The 25,347-nt window shown below is 31.7% G+C and overlaps 3 protein-coding genes across 4 annotated transcripts; 1 reads left to right on the top strand and 2 right to left on the bottom strand.

Moving 5' to 3' along the window:
* Nucleotides 1-276: 276 nt before the first annotated feature.
* LOC123903287 (2-Cys peroxiredoxin BAS1, chloroplastic-like) lies at nucleotides 277-3,490 on the bottom strand. The gene is made up of 7 exons (XM_045953237.1): nucleotides 3,161-3,490; nucleotides 2,206-2,280; nucleotides 1,987-2,068; nucleotides 1,824-1,903; nucleotides 1,114-1,239; nucleotides 714-827; nucleotides 277-573 (listed from the first exon to the last, which is right to left on the bottom strand). Exons 1-7 carry the CDS (start codon nucleotides 3,362-3,364, stop codon nucleotides 457-459), a joined length of 798 nt encoding a protein of 265 aa, XP_045809193.1. The 5' UTR covers nucleotides 3,365-3,490; the 3' UTR covers nucleotides 277-456.
* Nucleotides 3,491-11,792: 8,302 nt separating this feature from the next.
* LOC123903286 (transcription factor E2FA) lies at nucleotides 11,793-18,715 on the top strand. 2 transcript variants are annotated; one of them, XM_045953236.1, is made up of 14 exons: nucleotides 11,793-12,230; nucleotides 12,976-13,165; nucleotides 13,315-13,368; nucleotides 13,488-13,573; nucleotides 13,665-13,753; nucleotides 13,879-13,933; nucleotides 14,682-14,734; nucleotides 14,829-14,879; nucleotides 14,985-15,033; nucleotides 15,164-15,229; nucleotides 15,326-15,402; nucleotides 17,495-17,726; nucleotides 17,865-17,931; nucleotides 18,044-18,715. In XM_045953236.1, exons 1-14 carry the CDS (start codon nucleotides 12,021-12,023, stop codon nucleotides 18,169-18,171), a joined length of 1,407 nt encoding a protein of 468 aa, XP_045809192.1. In that variant the 5' UTR covers nucleotides 11,793-12,020; the 3' UTR covers nucleotides 18,172-18,715. The 2 variants fall into 2 exon arrangements, with proteins under 2 accessions (XP_045809192.1, XP_045809190.1); XM_045953234.1 differs by having other exon boundaries at nucleotides 11,797-12,230; nucleotides 15,161-15,229.
* Nucleotides 18,716-20,251: 1,536 nt separating this feature from the next.
* LOC123903285 (blue copper protein 1a-like) lies at nucleotides 20,252-20,967 on the bottom strand. Its single transcript, XM_045953233.1, has 2 exons — nucleotides 20,805-20,967; nucleotides 20,252-20,538 (listed from the first exon to the last, which is right to left on the bottom strand). The coding sequence occupies exons 1-2, from the start codon at nucleotides 20,965-20,967 to the stop codon at nucleotides 20,252-20,254; spliced, it is 450 nt and encodes a 149-aa protein (XP_045809189.1).
* Nucleotides 20,968-25,347: the final 4,380 nt, after the last annotated feature.

The following is a 25,347-nucleotide window of genomic DNA, read 5'->3' as shown; positions in this document are numbered from 1 at the left end:
CTCTTCTTTTAAGCTTATGCAAACAACTTATACAATATAAATTAGGTTTTATGTTATTTTATAAGTTCATACTAGTCAAAATTGTATTTTTATAAGCCATTTTATCATAAACTACTTGAAAAACTTATAATAATGCATAAAAATTGCATAAGCTGTTTGCATAAGCTCAAAAGAAGAGAAAAAAAAATTAGGCCAAACGGTACCTTAGTATAGTACTGTAGAGTACAACCATACATACATCATACACAGAATATGACAATACATACACAAACACAATCAAAAGAAATTGCAAATTATTAATGCATAGTACAACACAAAATCCAGTACAACAGCATGCAATTATTACCACCCTGTGGTTTAAAATTTAAGGACTAACATTACATAAAAAAAATAATACTCTTTTATAACTCAATAATTGATACAAATGCGCATGGCTACTCTTAACTGTTATTCACGCTACACCGCTGCAAAGTAATCTTTGCTAAGTTTGGGGTCTGGTTTCATGGACTTCTCCCCCGGCTTCCACCCAGCAGGGCAAACTTCATCTGGGTTCTCCTGCACATACTGCAGGGCCTGCAACACCAATGCAAATCAAAGGAACGATGAAATTATGTACACGATAGAATGGAAATAGAAACGAAGAAATAAAAATGTAATATTCTAAATAGAATATTGTTCAATCTTGATGTGGTCCTAATTAGTTGTATAATCACCTGAAGTGTTCTCTTTGTCTCGTCAACACTTCTACCAATTCCTAAGTTGTTGATGGTAGAATGCTGAATAACTCCTTCCTTGTCAATAATGAACAATCCTCTCAATGCAATTCCCTGCATCATTGAATATGTTATGGTACATTATGACACAAGTCCAAAGTAGTCAATAGTGGAATGAAAGGCAATACTAGTTTACATTCCAGAGAACATTGAAACATGTGCGTAAAGGACAAGAGTTGGGAAAGGAAAATAAAAATTTGATTCGATTGGATAACAGTCAGAAATTCTACAAAGGACAGAGCATTCCTCGTTACGAGGTGGCATACCCTTACTAGATGATTGTTGCTGTATTATAACTTGGTCATACATAAGTAACACTATTTTTATATGTCACGCATACCTGATCAGGAATGAGAACACCATAAGATTTCGATATGGATTTAGTGACATCGGAAACCAGAGGATAATTCAAGTCACCAAGGCCACCTGACTTTCTATCTGTTTGAACCCATGCAAGATGCGAGAACTACACAACAAAAACAATAGCATCACTAATAAAAAAGAAACAAATGCTGGAATTTCTGTTATATAGGTTATGTCACAGAAATAAGAACATAAAGAACCAATCAGATACTAGCACAAACAGTTTTGTTTTTCAAGGCCGTGCCCTTGCTGTCTATGCAAAAGTCGTGTGTATAAGATTACAAATATTATGAACCTCATTACATATGTAGACCAACAAAACATATATTTCAATTATCTATGTTTGAATGAAGTGTCTATTCAAAATTTTCCCGTTTCCTTTATTTATGAAGTAATTCCCTCTGACAATACTCTTATTCAATTCAGCAAGTGATCAGTGACATAAAAATATGATATGTATGAACATTTCACCTTATGGTAAGAATTAGTTTATCTCTACAAAATAAATAAACAGTATGAAGTCTGTAAAAGGGCTTAATCCTTCACAATCACAGTTGATTCATTTTCTTTGCTAGCTAATAGACAGCAAGTAGAAGTATGTCATAATGAAGCAAGACAAGAAATTACGTACACCCACCCTATTTATATGGTCAACAACAATAAAAAAGCAAGTGTAAACCAACTCACCACACTGTCAACTGAAACACCTATAATCTCAGTATTTATTGCCTCAAACTCTGCATGTCGGTCACTGAAAGCAGTGATTTCTGCAGTTGAGAAGCAGACATTATCGTTAGGAAGTTAAGGGAAGAAAATTAAAAGTGCAACTAGATATCCCCGACTAACCAACCTGTTGGACAAACAAAGGTGAAGTCCAATGGGTAGAAAAAGAGGATAACATACTTCTTCCCAATATACTCAGAGAGTTTGACCTGGAATGACAATGTGTTAGCCAAAAAACATGAAAATTTCCAAAAGCAATAAATAAAAATAACTACATAATAAGATAAAAACATTTTAAGCCATGAAGAATCAGTATTCATATTCACTTTGGTCAGTGGCAGTGTACCTTGATAAACTCCTGATCAAAAACAGCCTCTGCTTCAAAATCAGGTGCTGCATTTCCAACCAATGGAAGCTCACCCTGCCGAGTTCAAACCAATAATTTAAAGACTATACTTAGACTAAGATTAGCGATTAAAGTAATAAAAAATAATCCTAAAAAACGAACATTGACTAGAAATATTGAAGAAATGTCAATACTCTATACTTAAAAAAAACCCAAATGCATTAAAGTATTTTAGATCAAAGAACGGTCCTGTTTGGATAAACAACTTGTTTATCATTGAAGTGTTTATATATAAGCTATTTCCATAACAAAAGATAAGATAAAGTCAAGTCAAATTATTTTCATATAAGCTATAAGTTTTTTTCAAAATTTATTTTGGATAGCTTATGAAAATAAGCTGAAAACAACTTATAAACATGTCATAAGTTGTTTTCATAAGCTCTCCCTAATAGACTCGCAAATGGCAAATGCTTATGTCAATAAATAAGCTCAATAAGTCAAACCGAGCAAACCCTAAGAATTTAGTTATTAAAGACAAAAATCCCAAAAACACACATGAACTAGAAACACCGTACAAATTCCAATACTTTATGCTTAAAAATATCCAAATGCACCAAATCAATCTTGCTCAAATTAAAATAACTTACACACCCAACTATAGCATACCTACAAATTCAATTATCAATTAATGTTCAGTTAACATAATTTAGTCTCTCTGAGCATAGCTCAGAGCTCGGTTGGTAGAGACATTACATATAATATACAGGACCGGGTTTCGAACCCTGATATACCCATTAATTCACCTTAAAAGTGAAATTCTAGCAACTAAATAAAACATAATTCAGATACAGAAAAACACACGGAGCAATAATGAACAAAGAGAAAACAACAACAGTAAATAAAATTCTTAACAATGCAGAAAATTAAAAAAATGAAAATTGGGGGAAATGCTTACAGTAGCTTTAAGAAGAAAGCTATTGCGGCGAGAAGAGTGTTGAATTTGAGAGGGACGAGTGAAGGAAAGTGAAGGGAGTGAGAAAGGTTTAGGAAGAGAATTGGGGATGGAGAGAGTAGAATTGGGTTTTTTGGAAGAGAAAAGTGATGATTTAGGGTTTAAAGATAAGAGAGAAGAAGCAGAGGTGGTAGCTGAGCATGCCATTGGAAGTGTTGTTTGGATGATGGGAAGGAAGAAGAGGAACTATGAGGTTGAAATGAAATGGGTTGGGTTGTGTGGGTTAAGTAAGAGTTGAGATTATTAAAAAGATAAAAGTGGAGAAACAAACAAGGCATACAACAGGGTTGGTTCAGAATTGTCGAACAAAAATAAACTTACAACTGGAGATACAGTTCGTCAAAAAAAAAAAAAAAAAAACTAGAGATACAGTAAAAAAAAAATAACAGTAAAAAAAAGTGTTTTTGGTCGTGTAAAATTAGGGAATTTAAGTTTTAGTTGCTGTAAAAAAAAATAAAAAATTAGTCCTTATAAAAAAAATTAGCAAGTTTTGGTCCTCAAAATATTTCCTTTCATGATGTTTGGTCCTGCTTTTCAGTCAACTCGTGTATCTCATTCAAAATTTTAAATTATTTTCGGCAGACATGTTTAGTACCTTATAGTAATCTCTCTTGCAAAAGTTTAATTTTTTTTATGAATGGAGGAATTAAATATGAATTTTTTATTTTTTTTTAATGAATGGAGATGTTCATATAATAGTATACACATGAATACAAAAAAGCTTAAATATGCAAAAAGTCCATACACTTACGGGTCATTTGAGTTTTAGTCCCTGCATTTTAAAAATATTTCATTTTGCCACTGAACTTTCATTTTATTTTAAAAATAGTCCCTGGTCCCATTTTTTAGTTGACGTGTCTTAGTTTTTGACATGTGGCACTAATGACTGAGTTTAAAAGATGCTGACTAAAAAAAAAATACCATGGAAGGACGAAATTGCCCTTAATAACTATTGGAATTGACGAAATGTCACTTTTGCCATTTGTTTGTTCCCGTGGTAATTAAGGGCAATTTCGTTCTTCCACATTGTTTGTTTATGAGTTAGCATCCTTTAAGCCCAATCATCGGTGCCACATGTAAAAAACTATGACACATCAACTAAAAAAAAAAAGTGGGTCCAGGAACTATTTTTAAATTAAAATGAAAGTGAGTGCCAAAATGAAAGATTTTTAAAATATAGGGACTAAAACTCAAATGACCCATAAGTGTAGGGACCTTTTGCATATTTAAGCCATACAAAAAATCATTTAAAATGTGAAATTACAAAAGAGTTTGATTAAAAGTATAGACCAAAAGTTGTAACAAAAAATATTTGAGGGACCAAAAGTTGTTGAATTTTTTATAGGGACTAAAAATAAAATTCGAGATGTTTATTGGAACCAAAAACTTATTTAATCTTTTATAATATTATACGAATATTTCCCATAAAAATTTAGATTTTTTAACCTAAGATGATTTAAATAAGAATTTTTAAGTGCCAGAAGCTTAAAAAATCATTTTTAATATATCCCTTGTTAAGAAAATTAAACTTTTGCATGAGAGATTTCTATAATATACTAAACATGATCACATAAAAGCATTTCAAAATTTCAACAGATATACATAAGTTGGCTTAAAAAAGAGACCAAAGTGACGAAAAATATTTGAGAAATCAAAACTTGACACTTGCTGAAATTTTTTATAGAAACTAATTTAAAATATTTGGGCTTAATTAAACACTTGGCCCCTTATATTTATTTTAGATTTTAAGTTTGTCTCTTATCTTCAAAAAATTTCAAGTTGATCCCTTATCTTTTCTGTCGTTTAATTAGTTAGTCTCTCCCGTTCAATTTTTTACTAACATCGTTAGTTTTTGATATGTGGCAAACAAAAACCACCAATAATCTTTTGACACGTGTCAAAAACTAACAATGTTAGTAAAAATTTTGACAGGAAGAACTAACTAATTGAACGATAGAAAAGATAATATACTAACTTAGAATTTTTAAAAGATAAATGACCAACTTAAAACTTAAAATAAAGACAAAAAACCATGTAATTAAACCAAATATTTATATAACCAAAAACTTATTTTACCTTTTAAAAAATGTGTGCTTGTATATCTTTTAAATATTTCAAAACCACAGTAATTATCATCTCCCTTTATTATGAGAAATTGACATACTCTTTACTTATATTACTCCAATTGTTTGCCAAAAAGCTTTCTTTCGTATTTTGTAGCTTGGATACTTAAGGATTTGGATTTTTTGTTTTTTTTTTCTCTCCAATTTTCTCTTCTTTTTTCTTTAATGTGTCTTTTTTTCTTTGCATTTTTTTTCTCTCATCATCACTTGTTTAATTTTTATTTTTAACTAGTTTAAAGACCCGTGCGAATGCACGGGTCATTGACTTTTATTTGATGTTTAAGTTTGTCTTTATATTATGCTAGAAAATTTATTTAAAATAAAATATTTAAGAATTTGTTATATAATATTGTTAAAATATAAGTGAAACTATTATGCTATTTTTTAAAATAATTTATTAAATGAATAAAAATGAATAAATATGATTATAATTATCAATGACAAATTATCCAATTTTTAATGTATCCGTTACAAATATCGGTCCCGTATATAATTTTTAATAAAAAATTAAAAAATTGATAAGGAATATCTATTACTTTACTAATATATTAAAATCGATTACCACCAAAGTTCTGAAATTATCCTTATTGCTTTTAACCACGTTGCAAGTTTTATACCCTTCATTGTAATTTCACAAAAAAAAAGTAAAAAATATATAGAAAAAATATAAGATAAATACAAAAAAACAAATATACAGAAAAAATATAAGATAAATACAAAAAAAATGATATGCTTAAAAATATGAACAAAACAGAACAATCCATACGCATAAAAATAGGAAAAAACACAATAAAAACATTATAGAAAGTTTAGTCAATAAAAAAAATTATAGATTGAATATAGAAAAAATAAGAAGAAACCGCCTAAAAATAAGAATATAGAAATAATTAATAAAAAAACAATACTTTATAAAAAAAAGAACATCAAAAAAAAATTTCATCATAAAAAGAAAATTACTAATATATTAAAATCGATTACCACCAAAGTTCTGAAATTATCCTTATTGATTTTAACCACGTTGTAAGTTTTATACCCTTCATTGTAATTTCACAAAAAAAAAATACTAATATATTAAAATCGATTACCACCAAAGTTCTGAAATTATCCTTATTGATTTTAACCACGTTGCAAGTTTTATACCCTTCAGTATAATTTCACAAAAAAAAAGTAAAAAATATATAGAAAGAATATAAGATAAATACAAAAAAACAAATATACAGAAAAAACATAAGATAAATACAAAAAAAATGATATGCTTAAAAATATGAACAACACAGAACAATCCATACGCATAAAAATAGGAAAAAACATAATAAAAACATTATATAAAGTTTAGTCAATAAAAAAATTATAGATTGAATATAGAAAAAATAAGAAGAAACCGCCTAAAAATAAGAATATAGAAATAATTAATAAAAAAACAATACTTTATAAAAAAAAAACATAAAAAAAATTTCATCATAAAAAGAAAAGAAACATAAACAATACTAACCACTAAATAAAGTTAAGTAGTATCAAACTTATTAAATTGTAACAAAAAAAACTTATTAAATTACCCTAAATATTTCTAATAAAATTTATAATTTTTATTAAAAATATACACGGGACCATTATTTATCACTGAAACATAAAAAATTGAATAAATAAATGTACAAGAAAAAACACAATAATTCAACTTATATTTTAACAATATTATATAATAATTTTTTAAATATTTAATTCTAAATGAATTTTCTACCTTAATATAATGACAAATTTATATATCAAATAAAAGTTAATAGACTCGTGCGAATGCATGGGTCTTTAAACTAGTTAAGAATAATTTATTATATTTGACAGTAATTAACTTTATTTTATTGTATTTATCTTATATTTTTTTTATATATATATATTTTTAAAAAAATTAGTGAGATTGTTGAGTTTGATCGTAATCATCTCTTTTGCTGCTATTTTTATGCATATAAATTGTTCTATTTTGTTCCTATCTATGATTTGTTTTAATCATATTTTTAAGCATATCATCTTTTTATTTATTTATCTTATATTCTTTAATTTCTATATTTTTTTTTGTATTTATCTTATAGTCTTTCTATATACTTTTTTGAGTTTAATTGATATGCACCGACGCTGTAAAATAATTTTACACCATCGTCCAATAAACAACCATTATTTTGCTATGTCATATCAAGAAAGTGGAGTGAAGTAGAGTGATGTGGCGGAAAACATGATTGGTATTGGTTGACAATGTAAAATTATTTTACACCGTCGGTGCATATCAATTAAATCATACTTTTTTTATATTTTTTCCAGTGAAATTACAATGAAGCATATAAAAATTGCAATGTGGTTAAATTGAATAAGGATAATTTAGTAACTTTGATGGTAATCGATTTTAATACATTAGTAATAGATTTATCTCTCTTCATACTCTTCCATGACTTTTGGTCAATCTCTATAAGGTGTTTCTACGGTATAATTGTTAAGGTCCCGGCGGCGAGGTTATTTGGGGTTATGAATTTGGTGATTTCTAATACTCAATCATCTTTATCAAAAGGGAGTAACTTAGTTGAGGGGTGTTGGTGGTGAATGAAGTGATAGATACGGCAAGAAAACATGGATGAAAATTTTTGGTGTTTTATACCAAAAAAAAAAAATTGGTGTTAAAAGTTTATTTTGAGAAAGTGTATGACTCGGGGTTTCCTAAAATACTACTCCGTCCCAAAATATAAGCAAAAGGAGGTCAACAAAAGTGAATGTATCTGGACTAAATTTTAAACCAAATACATCAACTTTCATTGACCAATTTTTGCTTATATTTTGGGACGGATAGAGTACATGTTACGTAGGTTTGACTTTAGTAAAAAATGGATTGTTTGGATCATGACCCATGTTTTTTGTGGGAACATGTCGATTCTTTTGAATGGTTTGTCCAGTGTTGAGATAAATATTCAAAGGATTAAATCAATGTTGATCCTTGTAGGATAAATTGGTTTCTAACAAATAGAAAACTCTAAGCAGTTGCTTTTGATCTTTTCAATCTTGTTTCAGGTTTTTTTTCTTATCTAACTATTGAGAATCTCTTAGGAATGAAAGCGGAACACATTCCTTTATATAGGCAGTTTGGTTACTTTTGAACTTGTTGTCCAAGACATAAAATAGTCGTTGTCCTTGACTTTTGTGTCACTCTTGTTGAACAAAGTACACTGAACTAGTTGTTGCACATTTGTATTTGTATCTTATTTCTGATCACATGAGACAAGAACAAATATGCTTTTGATATGCATTAATGATTCTAATCTTGATTCTGATGTTGATTGTGATGATTTTTTCGCAAAAATATTTTCATCACCTCAATCATATAGTGAGATTGTTCTTGATCATCTGACATTAAAAACTTTTTGCTTATGAAGTTGTTTCTAATGATACTTCTGATCTTTGTGACATTGCTTTTGAAGGGGTAAAATAAAAATTACATAAATAATTAATAAATTGGCACTCAATCTCTTCAAGATCTTCGATCAATAAGGGAACAATCAATAGATAAATTAGAAATCACCCTCTTGGTGTTTTTGACTTTAGTTGTTTCATGAAAGAAAGCAATGTCACGATCCCCATTAGTAAACCATTTTGCCCCAATTTTTTTTTTGTCAATATTCCTCTTCAAATATATATTTCTGCTGATATTGAAGTATACATGTCACCCATTTCTAAATTGTCAATCATTTCTTAAATTCTATCCAGATTATATTGTCATTGGCTTTCTGCATTCTTTGATGAACATATTCTTTGAGTAATGTTACGCTGCTCAATAACGCTTTAATTAACGAATACAAATTTTACAAAATCCACCGTTTGATTGAAAGTTTATATCGTATAGATCATCCATATTAATTTTTACAAAAATCTAAAATCGTTTGTATGTTATTGAGACCAATCAAGATTAATGGTTTATACGTTTTTATTGAATACCGTTCATCTTGATCGATCTCAATAACATATCAAACGATTTTAGATTTTTATAAATTATAACATAGATGAGATGATCTATATGATATAAACTTTCAATCAAACGGTGAATTTTGTAAAATTTATATTCATTAAAGCGTTATTGAGCGGTGTAACATTACTCAAATGTTACACCGGTGTAATTTGATCCCTCCCTATATATATATATATATATATTTGTTTACAATGAGCCGGGGATCGATTCCATAGCCTATAGCATACTACCCAAATCCTTCACCACTAGACCGAACCTACTGACTTATCAAATATATATTTCCGTAAAAAAAAACCAAATATATATTTAGCATTAAGACATATTACAAACAGGACAAAAATCTATTACAATTAATAACAATATATTTATAAACTGAAAGGCAATTGAAAGTAAAAAGAAAAGAAAAAAATGAGACACTTTCTCAATATAATAAAACTCTTAAAAAAATGAGAATGAGGATATTGTCATAACAAACAAATTAATTAAATTTATATTTCATTTTTTGCTATATTATTAAAATTTAAATTCTGAAATATAGTAGCTTATCAAAACCATAAAAACTAGACATATATGTTGCATATAAGGTGCATCGAACTACATTTACTTTTTTACCTAATGAAAGTTGATAATAAGGAATGATAAAAGATGCTCATATAAGTCAACAATGAACTATTTTGCATAATCCTCTGGCATGATATTTTGATTTTATTTTAAAAGTCGAACGATAAAATATCTTGCATGTTAATAAAAACCGACTACATTTACTTCCAACTCAATAAACTCTATCAAAATATTTTACGCGACTATTTCTCGTAGACATATATGTTGCATCTAAGGTGCATCGAACTACATTTACTTTTTTACCTAACGAGAGTTGATAATAAGGAATGATAAAAGATGTTCATATAAGTCAACAATTAACTATTTTGTGTAATTTAGTAGAAAAAAAAAAAACTATTTTGCGTAATCCTCTTGCATGATATATTTTGATTTTATTTTAAAAGTCGAACCGATAAAATATCTTGCATGTTAATAAAAATTGACTACATTTACTTCCAACTCAATAAACTCTATCAAAATATTTTACGCGACTATTTCTCGTGTGAAACCATCTATCATTAATAGCGAATATTAAATATAACCTTTGTATAACATGGCGTGCGTTCCACGGATTTATAAATAGAGAGGTGGCAAAAAGAAAAACATTGATAAACATCACTAATAGTCAAATCCTAAAATAGACATCTCATCACAATTATTAAAGTTAGCAGTAATTTTAATTTTAAAAATATGTTGTTTCAATGGTGCGATGAACTTTATTATCAATAATATTTTGTCGTTTCAAAAATAAAAAATGGTGTGATGAACTATATTAACTTTTTACTTAATAATGACAGTTGATAATCATAAATTTTATAAAATATGTTCATATTTTTAGACGAAGATCCCGTATTTCGAGTAATCCTCTTGCGTTTTTCTAAAAGTGTCTACATTTACTTATTTATGACTAAACTCTATCAAAACATTTTATGCAACTATTCATTATGTGACAGTGATACCATCTACCTTTTACCACAATAATAAGTAAATAGTTAGATAACTCTTGACGTGCATTGTACACAATAATAATAATATGTTTATTAATAAAAAGTTCATAAAAAGAAAAAACTTTGAAAAATGAAAACTTCCTGTATATCATTAAAAAAAAATGATGTTTGAACATCGAAATTTTGTAGTCAAGTATTTTTTGTGTTTACTTTCAAAATGGGTGTAAATGTATAAAATAATAAGCAAAAAAGAGATAAAGATAAAAATATATGCTGGCATTCAAATAACGTATTTGATGTTATTAGTATTCAGATCATGTCATAAAATTCATAAAAGTCAGCCATATACTAGTTGCTTCCAAGATACAATGAACACATTAACTTTTTTACCTAATCAGTAATCATAATTGATAACCACAAATAATAAAAAAATGTTCATGCTCTTAATCGATGATCCCATATTTCGAGTAGTCGTTTTGCATGTTACGAAAAACATCTGTATACATATATATTCTTCTTGTGAAACTATCTATCGTTTATCACAGTAATAACTAAATAGGAAAAAAAAATTAAAAATAGTGTTCAAATGTGCTGTACATCAGCCGTAACTCGTAAAAAAAATCAAACGAATCTATCTACTATTACTAATAATAATTCGGTCAAAAACAAGAATAAATTATAAATATTTTCCTTTTTCTTAATAAATTTTTAGCTAATAAAGAAAATATAAATAAAAAATATATCATGAAAATACTGTAAAAAGGAAAAAGTAAGAAAAAGAAAAATCGAGGTAATTTAAAAATAAAAATAATAATCCAAAAAAGAAAAATGTCCATACCATATTGTAATAAAAAACAAAGAAAAAAAAGTGATTATATACATATTTTGTTTTTTATTTTGTCTTTTCCTCACGTAGTAGTTCCCTCCACATCTATCCGAAACAAAATTCCCTCCCTCCTTCCCTCGTTTTCTGCTTTCTCCATCTCTACGCCCTAACCTCCCTCATTTCCCCACTCTCTCTCTCTAAACCCCACTTTCTCTCTCTAAAACCCTACTTCTCTCCGATCCTCAACCATTTTCATCAATTTTCAACTTCAATTCCGATTTACATCCCAATTTGTTACCAATTTTTCATGTCAATGTCCGGTGCCGCTGGAGCTTCCGACCGTGGCTCGTCGAGGGAGGTTACCGGAGCACCAATTCGGCCGCCGTTGAAGCGTCATCTGGCTTTTGTCTCGACGAGGCCACCGTTTGCACCTACGGATGAGTATCATAGTTTCGCCGCCGTCGATTCTAGGAAAGTTCCCGATCATGTTACTGAAGCCGTCATTGTTAGATCTCCGGTGAGTTTTTCGTTTTAGTTTTTCTGTTGTTAGATTTTGCTTTGTAATTGTGTTTGTTTGGTTGTTCTTGCATATTCGGAATCAGAAATGGTAATTTTGTTTTGCTATGTGTTTGTGTTGTTTGTTTTGTGATTTTTTTTTTAGTTCTTTTTGTGGAATTAGTTGGATTCATCTTCATATACTTTTGATTTTGGTTTATCGGAGTGAAATTTTGATTCTATTTTTTAGTTTAATTTTTAGTTTTTTAATTTTCGCGTCGAGATTATTTCCCAACACTGGATCCAAACTCAATTTGGCTTAATCAAAATTGGAGGGGTTTTCTGAGGCTTTGAATTTTCTCTAGTAAGTTAATTCTGTGCAAAAATGTCAAGAAAACATTTCCGGCCGGTACAATTATTGTACATTGGCATGTTAATTTGCAATTTTACACTTGAAGACATGTGTATTCTTGTTAACTGATATATATGGTTTTGCTATGTGTAGTTCATTGAGTATGAGTGGCTTGGTTATGCTTACTTATGAACTCTTTTCTAAAGATTGAATTGCTTTAGTTTGCATGTTAACTTTTATGGTTAGGATAGTTATAAACATGTAATTGTATATATCAAAGGATGAATCACTAATTTTACTTGGTTGGTTGCACTATATCACCTCAATCTCATCTCTATATTGATTTGTGTATATATTTTTATTATCTGTTTTCTCGTGCTAATCTTATTGTTTATGAAAATGATGGTGGTGGCAGCTCATAAAGCGGAAGAATGGAATGAATGAAAGCCAAGGAGAATCACAAAAGTCGAGTAACAGCCCGGGATACACTAATGTAACGAATAGTCCCTTTAAAACTCCTTTGTCTGCAAAAGAGGGAAGGACACATAAGTCAAGGGTTTCCAAAGAAGGCAGATCATGTCCTCAAACACCCATCTCAAACGCTGGTCAGAAAATTTTCCTCTTATCTTCCTGTTGATCCAACTTCACTGTTCCCACATTTGAAATTTTTTAGTGCTTGGAAACAGCTTATGTTCAAATTGTAATTTGCTTCTTCCTTGTTGTACCTCAGCTTATAGTTTCTGATGACATGCAGGTTCCCCTTCTCCGCTTACTCCTGTTGGCAGCTGTCGTTATGACAGTTCCTTAGGTAATTTTGGAAGAAAATTCAATCAACAAGCTCTTCACATTTCACTTTCCCGACGTGTATGAATAGTGTAGTTATTTCTACAAGAATAAACATGACACAATTATACCAAAACTTCACAGGTCTCTTGACAAAAAAGTTCATCAATTTGATCAAGCATGCAGAGGATGGCATTCTTGACCTAAATAAAGCAGCAGAAACTTTGGAGGTCCTTTTCTTTATACAAAAGATTATAACCAAAATATCTGTTACTTTTTCTTTCTGTATCCTATATGAACTGCAATTCTCATTTTCTATAGGTGCAAAAGAGGAGGATATACGACATAACTAATGTTTTGGAAGGCATTGGTCTCATCGAAAAGAATATCAAGAACAGAATACTTTGGAAGTAATATGTGATACACTTTTTGTAATTTTTTCAACATATATTTATCTTTTCTATTGTTTAGCGTAAAGTTTAGATAGATGTATTTGTTAAAACAAAATTCTTACATCAAATCTTGTGGAGTTCAGAGGAATTGAATCTTCTACTCCTGGCAATGTGGATGGTGATATCAACATGCTTAAGGTATGTGGATGTTGTTTTCTTGAGACCTATTGGCACAAGGAACTTTTTTTTTTAATATAATTATCTGTGTCATTGACATGGCTCATGTATATTTGTTTACGTTCATAATGTGTATTTGTCGCACATGACATTTACTGTTTCCAGACTCTTGTTGGTCAATTTTTATGTTTATTATGATTGATGCTATCAAGTATCAATATGAAGAGTAGATATCTGAGTTTAAAGCCCTAGAAACTCCATAGGAGAGAGAAACTTAATCTGAAATTGTAACAGAATAACAGCCTCTAGCTCACCAAGGCTCAAAGGCTTTTCGGTCTTAATGTCTGTCATATACCCGAAATCATTTGGCATTAAGAAGTTTCACAAGTTAACAATCAAGTTGGATGTTCATAATCCCCATGCTCCAACATGGGGGAAAGAACAGTGTCAATTTGTTGTGACAAGGATAAAGACAAGGTTTCATTTTTTCTGTTTTCTCATGTTGATAAAGTTAGAGATATGAAATTGAGTTTGATAGTGTTAGTAGTTCTACTTGTCAGATTATGTATAACAAGTTGTTAGAAACACATGTATGCTTAGGCGATTATGTAACACATACATACATACATACATTTTATATCAAATTAGAATGACTTAATAGCATAGCATGTTATGACATTGTTAATTATGTTGTCAGCCTTGTGGCTTGACTTAGTCGTTATGTTGTATGTTGTTGATTATTTGTTGGCCTTGTGACTTTGTCTTGCAGTCAGAAGTTGAAAAACTTTCTTTGGAAGAGCAGAGACTAGATGATAAAATAAGGTTATATGGCTGATTTGCATTACAAAAGGAAGGCATTTTTATTATTTTTATACTGTTGGCTAATGCTTTCGAACTATTATTGTATTATAAACAGGGAAATGCAAGAAAAGCTGAGAAGTTTAAGTGAAGATGAAAATAACCAGAAGTAATCTCCCATTCAATTTTTAGATTCCTTTGTCCTCCTTTCCAGAAGGAAAAATATTTTGTAATTGCTAAATGATAAACTTAACCAATTGTCAATTCCTTTTAGGTTCCTTTTTGTGACCGAGGAAGATATTAAGGGCCTACCTTGCTTCCAGGTTAGTTCTTTGTTTGTTGCATTGCACTCTATCCTTTTCCATTGTTTTTGTGAACACTGACGTGTTCTCCTTTCATGCTGTTATTGAGGTTTTTCTCTTTATTTTAATACTTGTGCATATCTTGTAGCAGAATGAAACTTTGATAGCAATCAAAGCTCCGCATGGAACCACCTTGGAAGTCCCTGATCCTGAGGAAGTAAGTTTAGGGAATCAATTAATGAAAGTTTCATGATCTTTGTAAAACTAGTATTTCTGATACATGACGGAAAATTATTGCTTCCATATACAATAGGCCGTTGACTATCTACAGCGGAGATATAGAATCATTCTTAGGAGCACAATGGGTCCCATCGATGTCTACCTTATCAGGTATAGCTACCTTGGCTATTATTTAGTTATAGTGATTGCTTTTGTACTCCCACTTAAAAGTAAAGAGTATATTAGCAACCTAAACCTTTTTCATTTGGACAAAAAAAAACCTATTTCTTCTTGAAAACAATCTAAAATAATGGGTACTAATAGTACTATACTATTTCACTTTTTAAGGATAAGTGCATATGAAAAGGTGTAGGTGGTTAATTAGGCATGACAATGGGGCGGGGATGGGTTTTGTCTTTCCCAAACCAAAACCCATAAACTTTGGGTTTCCCCAAACCCGACCCAATTCTCAACGGGTATGAAAAGTAGAACTGCAAACCCATACCCAATGGGGTTCAGGTATCCCCATTACGCCTCACCTCGATATGAACTTGCGTTGAAATTTGGTACTTTTTTATTAAAAAGGAGGTAAAAGTTGAAAACTATTTTGTTTCGACAATATGATTTTTTTAAACAAATAATATAAATAGAAAAAACAACTTTGTTTAATACTCAACTTAAAAATAAAATATAACTTTGTTCCCACTGGTGCCAATTTCGGTGGGCTAAGTCCATACAGAGCAAAAAAAACTCTGGCTTTAAATGGGGCCCCCGCAAGTGGGCGGTGGGATTGGTCCCCTTGGATTAGTCGGTCCTAAGGCCGGATACCAAGTTTTCAAAAAAACTATAGAGAGCAAAAAAGAAATTTTATGCTTCAAATTTCAAACTCATGTGCTTGTACAACGAATGGGGTTGAATGAAGCAACACAGGTATGGCATCATCAGTCCCAAATGAGCGCAATGTGTTGAGTAAGAAGTAAAGGAAACTTGGTTATTACATCCATGCTCACATATTTCCTCAAATTTCATATAGTTTCCACCAAATGAGCGCAATGTGTTTGAGTAAGAAGTAAAGGAAACTTGGTTATTACATCCATGCTCACATATTTCCTCAAATTTCATATAGTTTCCATTATACAAGCTCAACCCATAGCTATATATCTTATTCTTTGTAGCGAATATTAACAGGTTGCCTTTCAAAACACTATAACCTGTAATAATGGGGTCCTCCTCCATGACACTCATTGCTTTTACTCTTATTTTTAAAATCCATTCCCATAAATTTGCTTCAACGTTGGTTAAAATCCATATAGTAAAGACATGCTTCATCAATCTCACTAAACAAATAGATTGAGTCGAGCTTGTCTTCTTTCCCCACTTGAAAATTTTCATGTTACAACTTGTATCATCAGAACCCCTTTGGGCTCCTTTTGGCACCCTTGACATTTTTGTTGTTCCATTCTCAAAATTGTAGGACATAATATAAGGCCTTATATTATGTCCTACAATTTTGAGAATGGAACAACAAGAATGTCAAGGGTGCCAAAAAGAGCCCAAACGGGTTTGATGATTCAAGTTGTAACATGAAAATTTTCACGTGGGGAAAGAAGACAAGCTAGACTTAATCTATTTGTCTAGTGAGATTGATGAAACATGTCTTTACTATATGGATTTTAACCAACGTTGAAAGCGAATATTTATGTGAAAGGATTTAAAAAATAAGAGTAAAAGCAATGTGTGTCATGGAGGAAGACCCCGTTATTACAGGTTATAGTGTTTTGAATGGCAACCTGTTAATATTCGCTACAAAGAATAAGAGTTTGTCTAATGGAAACTATATGAAATATGAGGAAATATGTTAGCATGGATATGATAACCAAGTTTCCTTTACTTCTTACTCAAACACATTGCGCTCATGTGGGACTGTTGATGCCAACCCTTTGTTGCTTCCTTCAACACCATTTGTCGAACAAGCACATGAGTTTGAAATTTGAAGCATAAAATTTCTTTTTTCCTCTCTAATGTACCGATTCTGATTTTTAAGTGGGAGTACATTAGCAATTCCCTTTATTTATAATCCATTTTTTTGTCTTATGTTGCCCATCTACAAATCAGATTATTACTAACGTCAAAAAAAAAAAAATCAGATTATTACACTATATCATGTAATATTTAATATTTTACTTTGGTTATACTTTTTGCTAGTTTATCTTTTTGATAGTGCATTCTCCATTTAATTTTACAATTTTTGTACTATTTTCAGTCAATTTGAAGAGAAATTTGAAGAGATTAATGCTGCTGTGGCCCCGACGAGCTTAGCTATTGCTTCAAGTTCAGAGTCTACTGAGCAACAAGTGACAGAAATGGTTCCTGCTGAATGCAGTGGAAACGGACTTGATCCTCAAGCTCTCCTCTCTTCTCAGACATACTCTGATTTAAATGTTTCACAAGATCTTGCTGGGGGCATGATGAAGATTGTCCCTTCAGATGCTGATGTAAGTATATCATAGTCATGGTGTGGGGTTTCCCCCTGCTCTTCATATTGAAGTTAATATAACAGATGCTGTACTGCTTTCTTTGATGAAATGCAATGGTACTGCTTTCTTTGCTGATATTTTTGGTAACTTTTGTAGAATGACGCTGATTATTGGCTTCTATCGGATGCTGAAGTTAGCATAACAGATATGTGGAGAACAGATTGTATCCTTTTTGTTTTCATGCCTTTCTTTGATCCTTTGTTCCTTTCTCCTTTCTCTTCATCTGTCTTGCGTCATTTTGAAGTAATATGTATGATTCTTTAACTCCAGCATAGCAGCTAGTGTTGATTGGAGTGCTGTGGACATGCTTCATCCTGACTTTGAAATGATTGCGAGGCCACAAACTCCATCGCCTGTACTTGCAGAAGCACCATCAACTGTAGCTAACCCTAATCAGAGGTGATTTTGATTTGTTTACTACCACAATATGTTAGAAAGTATGGTCATCGTCCTCTGTGTTGACGGGAAGCTACTTCAATAGAGTAATTGCTAGCTTTGTGAATGTTGAGGATGCTGTCAGGAGCTGTTGAGTGTCAAGCTGAGAGTTCTTACTACACTTCAAGTAAATTATAGACTCTATTTGGTCCATAAACTAGTTATAGTAGACATGCTAAGCTGATGGAGAATTTAGTTTGGAAGTTAGGGAAGTTGCGAGTATTTTTACAGAAAATGTTGCTACTGCATGAAATGCTAGGTAGGTAGACTCAAACCCTAATTCGTGTCTAGACATGTTATTAGCCATACTTGCAGTGTGGCATTGCGGGTCCTTTTTTGTTTCCTTCTTGAAAAGGAGAAGTTGCTATGCAGATGCTGACCGCAAACAACTGCAAGGGTGCACTGGATATTGTTAGGACAGGATTGCCTTTATTATTCAATTATCATTCATGTTGATTGTAAACATTTCATAAACGGTCTTCTGATAAAGTTATGTCATTTATTATGTCAAACTGCTCCAATTTTTTGTCATTTTGTTCTATCGTTATGATGTCTATTGTTTGAATGCTTAAACATATTGGAGCTTCTGATAGTTTCTGAAACATCTGGGGATGGGACCATTCTGTTATTCGATTTCACGCATATCTAAGTAGGAACGGTGATTTTTCTTTTTCAATGGACCACTGTGTTGGGTACGCAGGGACATGAGATTGACATAGGTCCTGTTAATGTGTGCTACTGTAGGTTTGGAGACTCTTTGTTGAAGCTAGCAAAGTTAAGTCATTTCATTAGATAATAAAGAGTGGATACATGTTTTTATCAAAAAAAAAAAAAAGAGTGGATACATGTTGAAATACAGAAAGCATTGGGACTTGGCTAGTCTAGGGGTCACTTTTGCTAAAGTTTCATCAGCTTGTCTCATAGTAAATTCAACGAGTGAAATACCAAATACTCCCTGAAATTTCAAAATTTGTCAAATACCCCCTTTAAATTTGGAAATAGGCAAATACCCCTTGAAATTGTAAAATGTCAATCAAATTGCCCCCTATTCCGTATACGGATGAAGTGGTTTTAACTGCATACATGACACTTGTCAACATGGCACCATGTCACATGAAAGGATTTACGTCATAGACTCGCATGGGGTAATTGACTAACTTTTCTCCCCTCTCTCTCTCTCTCTCTCTCACTATTTTTAAAATTAGCCCCCTGATTTTGCAAATTTTAGTCAATTACCCCTCTTGAGAAGACTTGCTCATAGTGGGTTTATTTCATGACAATCAGTCAATCTCATCAACGCTATTTTCTATTTTTCATCTTCCAAAGAATATGGAGGAAGATAAGTACGCATAATGTAGACGGCAGGAATGCCTTGGAATTTTATGAGCACTTATCTGAGAGCTTTAGAAAGATTTCTAACTTGCCAATAATTAATTAGTTTGGCACATCCATAACCCTGGGATTGGACAACAAAGCGATACCATCTTCATTGATTGAAAAATGCCTCAAGAAGGATTGATTAAGCTCAATTATGATGGAAATCAGAAAGATAGGGCGAACCTTGTTGGTTGTGGGGAGCTGTTGAGAGATGAAGAAGGGACTAACTTGATTAACGTTTTGAAAACTGAGGGACTAAGGTGAAATTTCATTAATTTAGGGGACTAAAACATTAAACCAATCTAAATGGGGTTGATATTTTCCTGGGTGAGTGGAACATGAACGAGAGAGAATGATGTGGAAGATAGAGTGAAAAGAGAAAAAATATAGTTTTGAAAGACTACCATAATAATGTGTTCTTTATTTAATCTAAAGGTTAAAAAACAACTTGATCATGGTGAGCAAATACTTTACTAGACCAGACTAAATGCCACCTACAAAACTAAACTGAAATGAAACTAAAAATTAAGATAAATGGCTGAAAATAATCATCACACACGATGTTCATTCAACAAAGTTAAAGAGAAAAAATAATAATATTTGCTAAGTGGTTACTACAAACTCTTGTTTGAATAACAAATCAAAGACATAATAAGTGATTGTGTCTCAAACTAGAAAATGGTTGCAATGACAAATGTGGCTATCATGACAACTCCAAAGATAGATGATACAATTGAGTGCGCAGAAGAAGAAGGAGCGACATTAATGACAAGCTTCATTTGACGAGCAGCGCAATGGTTAGCCTTTCCACAAACGTACCACTTGTTTCCATCGGTTTTTAGTGCAATAACGTCTTTTCCGGTGGTCAGTGCTTCATTTTGTGGCGGAAAAGTGCAACTTTTGAAGAGGGTACCATTCACTTTAAAAACATTGTGCTTGGAACTGTCATAATTGAACACTGAAATGAAGAAATATAAAAGAGATGAGTTGATTTTAGAGTGCAAGTTCTATATACACAAATTTACATAATATTGTTATGTTAGTGTTAGTTGGTTACTTAGTTAGAAATTAGTTACTCAATTACTTTGGAACAATTAATTTTGCAAATTCCACACTATCATAAGATTGATATTGTTAAAGTTTGTTTTGATCATAATCTATACAAAAGTTAATTATTATGGGAACTCATTAAGAAAATAGTGTGTGTATCATATTAATTTTTACCAAGGTTGTCACCAACGCGAAAAACTTTGTCTTGCGCCCATTGAGTGTAGTTGAAATCAACAGTCCAACCCTTTTCATCACCCACAACATAATCCGTTGCCATTGCTATTGAGGAAAGCAAAACCATGGAAATGGCAAGGAGGATTAGACGTGAAGAAGCCATTTGATCAAAATTTAGAGTAAAATATAATAATCTCAAATTAAATGCTGAAGTTGCTAGTATATATGATATGCAAATGTTATTGTTTTGATGAATTGTTATATGCATTTCAACTTGGTATATTTATAGGATTTGTATATTGATCATATCGACTTAAAATATATGAAGCCTTAGCAAATAGAAATAGATGTACCGGATTAGGTCGGCTTTTCTACTATTGAGATTACATTTCAAAAGTTTTGGAGTAAGGAATATTGTTTAATCTTGTCCCGTAAAGATAGTTCAGTCAGTAATTATTAAAAGATGTTATTGGAGAGGTGGAAATTTCAAACTTCAAATTTTCTACTTCTTCACAATTATAATGTGAGTCATTAAATTATTAGACAAAAAAAAAGTTTAATCTATGTTTTAATTTAGTTTTCATGTGTTTTGGTTATCGACTTGTCGGAACATATATGGCTTGAGAAGAATAATATTTTGTTTAACGGGAAGATAGCTAACTCGTCAGAAAGACAGAAATCATAAATAATATCTTTCTTTGGGTAGATAAATCATAGATAATATCAAGCGTATTTTTTGAATATATGTGTATTTTTTAGACGGGACGGAGAATAAACCTTCCTTTAGTGACTAGGTCAATTGTCACCTTACTTGTATTCATAGCAATTAACATGACTTTGTTATGGGTTTGAGTCGCTTGTAGTCATTTTAATACAAGATTCATGCTTATAATTTTTTTATTTTTTTAGAAACAAATGATATCTAATTTACATTTTCAAGAAAGAATTCGCTTAGTACATAACACTTTTTTTGACACAGTCCATAATACTTAACATTGTGAAAAATAAATTGCGTAATTTTCATTCTTTTTATTTCAATTATACCATTGTCATGTCTAGCACTCTTAAGTTATTACTATTTTTAACTTTGTATTTCTATGATAATAGTAGCACATCTATAGATAATAACAATAATTTAGTAAAATGGTCTTCTTTTTTTTTTTTTTTTTTTTTCATTTATTCTTTTTTTTAGTCTGTGTGATGCTGAGTCTCCTTGTCTTTCTCTTTTTCGGTCAAGTAGTGGGTAAAAATTCTCCTCTTAAAGTGGATAAGTGAGATGATCAGAGTTCGAATCCCAACCCCCTATATACATAACACAATATCAAGGGACAACTCAAACATTATTAAATGAAAATTAACAAACAACAATACCCAATTAATCAACTATCGAGTAGTTAACATGCAAATGGTTAGTACCATGAGTCCGACTAGATTAAGTCAAAATAAAAACAAAAGAGAGCCGGACTATAGATTATACTTTGAAGCATTTTGGTCACATATGATAATTAAATATTTTACTATATATTTTGTTTTGGAACTGTGAGAAACAAAATGAGTATATTTGTTCCGATATAATATAGCCTGCAGCATTATAGTGTGTCCTAGTGTCTTATTGTGGTCTTGAGATTATTCGTAGGCTTGCTTATTGCAAAGACACGTGTACAAATTTTGCAAATAGGACTTTTTCCCGCCTTCACAAAAAAACAATTAAATTTGCATGTTGGGATAGGGATGGATGCTGATTGGACAAACCTGATGAAATCAAAAAATCAAATTAAATAAAATTGAGAATAATCCCATTTTATTTAGTTTAGATAAGAAAATCAAACTGAATCAAAGAAAATTGAACTGGTTTCATTTGGTTCTCGATTTTCAATTTTTAAATATAATAAACCAAATTTATATAACAAAATTTTCACATTGTATTCTTCATCTCATCATTCTCATGTCTTAGAGTTGAGTGGGGCGAAATGAATTGCTCATGATACCATCGTTAATAATCTTCATGTCTTTTTGTGTCAAAAAAAATAATCTTCATGTCTTTTATTTCATTTTTACCTCTTCTTCTCCTTTGCTTATTTTTTTGTTTGTAAAAGAATAGCTAATTTTAAGTATACAAATGGATAGTTGGAGATAGGTTTTCACTCAAATTGTCCCTTAACTCACTCATCTCTATTTATATTTTTTAATCGGCGAGTAAAATTAACTTAACGGGAATGAGACATGCCAAAGAAATGGCAAGTGTGAGGTGAATTTAGTCTCACATTACTTAGAAAAGTGGAGGATGAACAATGAGATAACTCATAAATATAATATCTAAAAGTTTTGGATAAAAGTGTGGTGTCCAACTCACTTGTAAGGTTGTTTTTAAGTCCAATGTGAATGATTTTCTGGCTGGCTCTTGCGATCCAACATCAAGTTAAGGATGATGAAATAAAAGTGAGCTAGAAGTAAAGTGGTAATAAAGTTGCATTGAGGTGTATTTAAGGCCAAAAATTAATTCATGAACTACATACACAAATTCTATAGTGATCAATATTGAGCCGAAGGAAGTTAATGATATATTGTCGTTTTTCGCTGTAAATTTAACGAGTTTTTTTTTTTTCGACAGGAATTTTAAATTGAGAGTAATTAATCTCAATTTAATGAGGTTGATTACTCTTAGTAATAGAACTAAATTAAAGGCATGTCGATTTCTAGTTTTTGACTTACATTTTGGAGCCAAGACCAAAAAACATGCACCCGAGAAAGATAGAGGCATCAATTGTGAAGAGAAACCTTAATCCCTTGTACCGTGTAGGAGGGTTCCGGAGAGTGTTCGAGAGGAGCGACTACACAAGGCACCAAAATTTTAGGGCACAATTTTTTTTTAGTTAGTGTGTATGTGCGTGCTTGCACTCCCATGTGCATGCGTGCGTCCGTGTGTTAAAATAAATAAATTAAATAAATTTTAAAATTGATAATGTTGTCTGCTAAAGTATCAGATTCTAGCTTATGGAAAATGTTAGCAAAGTTATGGCCAAGGTTAGATGATTATAGTTATTGGATTGTAGGTGATGGTGAAGATTTGTATGCATGGCGGCATGCTTGGATTGAGGCAGGTCTTCGATAAACAATATATTCATTGCAACTGCGCAACACGCAGGTCAAATTTCAGTGAAATGTAAAATAAAAAGCTAGCTAGTATTAAAAATACTACTGGCTCTATACATCACGTTTGCGAGATCACTATCTTGTCCGGAGATTTCAAGTACCTTCTTATCTGGTTTATTCATCAAGGATACCTATAATGAAACCCTTAGCGCGACCGGTTAAATATCTTGATAGACATGACAAAAATCAACACAAAAACCACCGGGAATCCAGCAACTACTGGACCCAATAAAAATATATTAGGAATTTTGCAAATTAAACCCCCTTTTTCTTGAATCCAAGTGTTGGCATAAAATGGAGTCAATTTTTGTATTTCTACTCTGTCACAATTTTTAAATCTTTTCATCAATAAACTAGCATTTATTCGATCCTGATCCGTCAGTTTATAAAGTTGTCCCAACTCACAATGCATTGTGTTTGCATGACACATAACAGGTGATAATGAGTCTCCATTGGATGACTCATTAAAGAGAAAAGATGTGTGCTGACCTGATGATGACAAGTGTAACCAACTGTTACTGTGCGAAATGAATGGTACAGATTTTAGCATTTGGCTCATTGGATTTAGGAAGATACCCAATTCACTAATTAACCGTCTCACACCCAAATTTTCTAGAAGTTCTCCTAGTTTAGAGATTGTCGATTTTACCCTTGGTGTCTCTAGATCTTTCTCTTCGCCAATAACGATGAAACGCCTCCAACTAGGTGCAGGGTCCGGCGGTTTTGGCTTAGGTGGAGCTGCTACAAGTCGGCCGGAATACGGCGGATCTGGAACCGGTTTCGCCTCTAACACAACCTCCTTCTCCTTTCTTCTCTGCACTACACTCACTATTTCGTCAAACATTCCTTCTGCTCCCACCTTCCGGTGACTCTCTCTTTTTTCCATTTCCTTCTTAGTCCTCAATCGGCCGACATCCGGCGGTTTCTGTGGAGGTTGAATTTCGACCACAATAGCTTGAGTTATTTGGATCTCACTAGCCACCACTTGAAGATCAATGTCCGGCGGCTTCGCCGGCGGCGGCTCGAAAACAACTAACCGCGCCTTTCTTCTTGTTATCTCACTCACTTCGTTGCTTAATGTTTCTCCAAATCCCTTGTCTTCGTGACTCTTCCATGTCACCCATTCGAACCTATCTACTGTCGCGGGAGCGACCCGTTTTGACGCGGGTCCTAATTCCTTGTTATAAGTAACTTCTCTCTTCTTCGTGACTGATGGTGTCACCGTTGTTGTTGCTGGAAATTTTCGATCTGATTGCTCAGATGGATTTTGCAGCGATCTAGAATCGATCTCTTTCTCTGCATATTTAACTTGCAGCTTCTCCATCTCTGAGTCATCACCAATTTCTGTATTCACCTTTTGAATCTCTTCTCTCCGCCTCAGACTCTGTTC

The sequence above is a fragment of the Trifolium pratense genome, linkage group LG1, assembly GCF_020283565.1.
Source record: "Trifolium pratense cultivar HEN17-A07 linkage group LG1, ARS_RC_1.1, whole genome shotgun sequence".
In the NCBI taxonomy this organism is placed as follows: Eukaryota; Viridiplantae; Streptophyta; class Magnoliopsida; order Fabales; family Fabaceae; genus Trifolium; species Trifolium pratense.
The sequence above is the reverse complement of the archived record's forward strand: the minus strand, read 5'-3'. Positions and strand labels throughout refer to the sequence as shown.

Coding starts and splice junctions, on each gene's coding strand:
- LOC123903285 (XM_045953233.1), bottom strand. CDS start 20,967: ATGGCTTCTTCACGTCTAATCCTCCTTGCCATTTCCATGGTTTTGCTT. Junction 20,539..20,804: donor TCGCGTTGGTGACAACCTTG/GTAAAAATTAAT, acceptor TCTTCATTTCAG/TGTTCAATTATGACAGTTCC.
- LOC123903287 (XM_045953237.1), bottom strand. CDS start 3,364: ATGGCATGCTCAGCTACCACCTCTGCTTCTTCTCTCTTATCTTTAAAC. Junction 2,281..3,160: donor GCTTTCTTCTTAAAGCTACT/GTAAGCATTTCC, acceptor TGAACTCGGCAG/GGTGAGCTTCCATTGGTTGG. Junction 2,069..2,205: donor TTGATCAGGAGTTTATCAAG/GTACACTGCCAC, acceptor TTGTCATTCCAG/GTCAAACTCTCTGAGTATAT.
- LOC123903286 (XM_045953234.1), top strand. CDS start 12,021: ATGTCAATGTCCGGTGCCGCTGGAGCTTCCGACCGTGGCTCGTCGAGG. Junction 13,754..13,878: donor AAGAACAGAATACTTTGGAA/GTAATATGTGAT, acceptor TGTGGAGTTCAG/AGGAATTGAATCTTCTACTC. Junction 15,403..17,494: donor ATCGATGTCTACCTTATCAG/GTATAGCTACCT, acceptor TACTATTTTCAG/TCAATTTGAAGAGAAATTTG.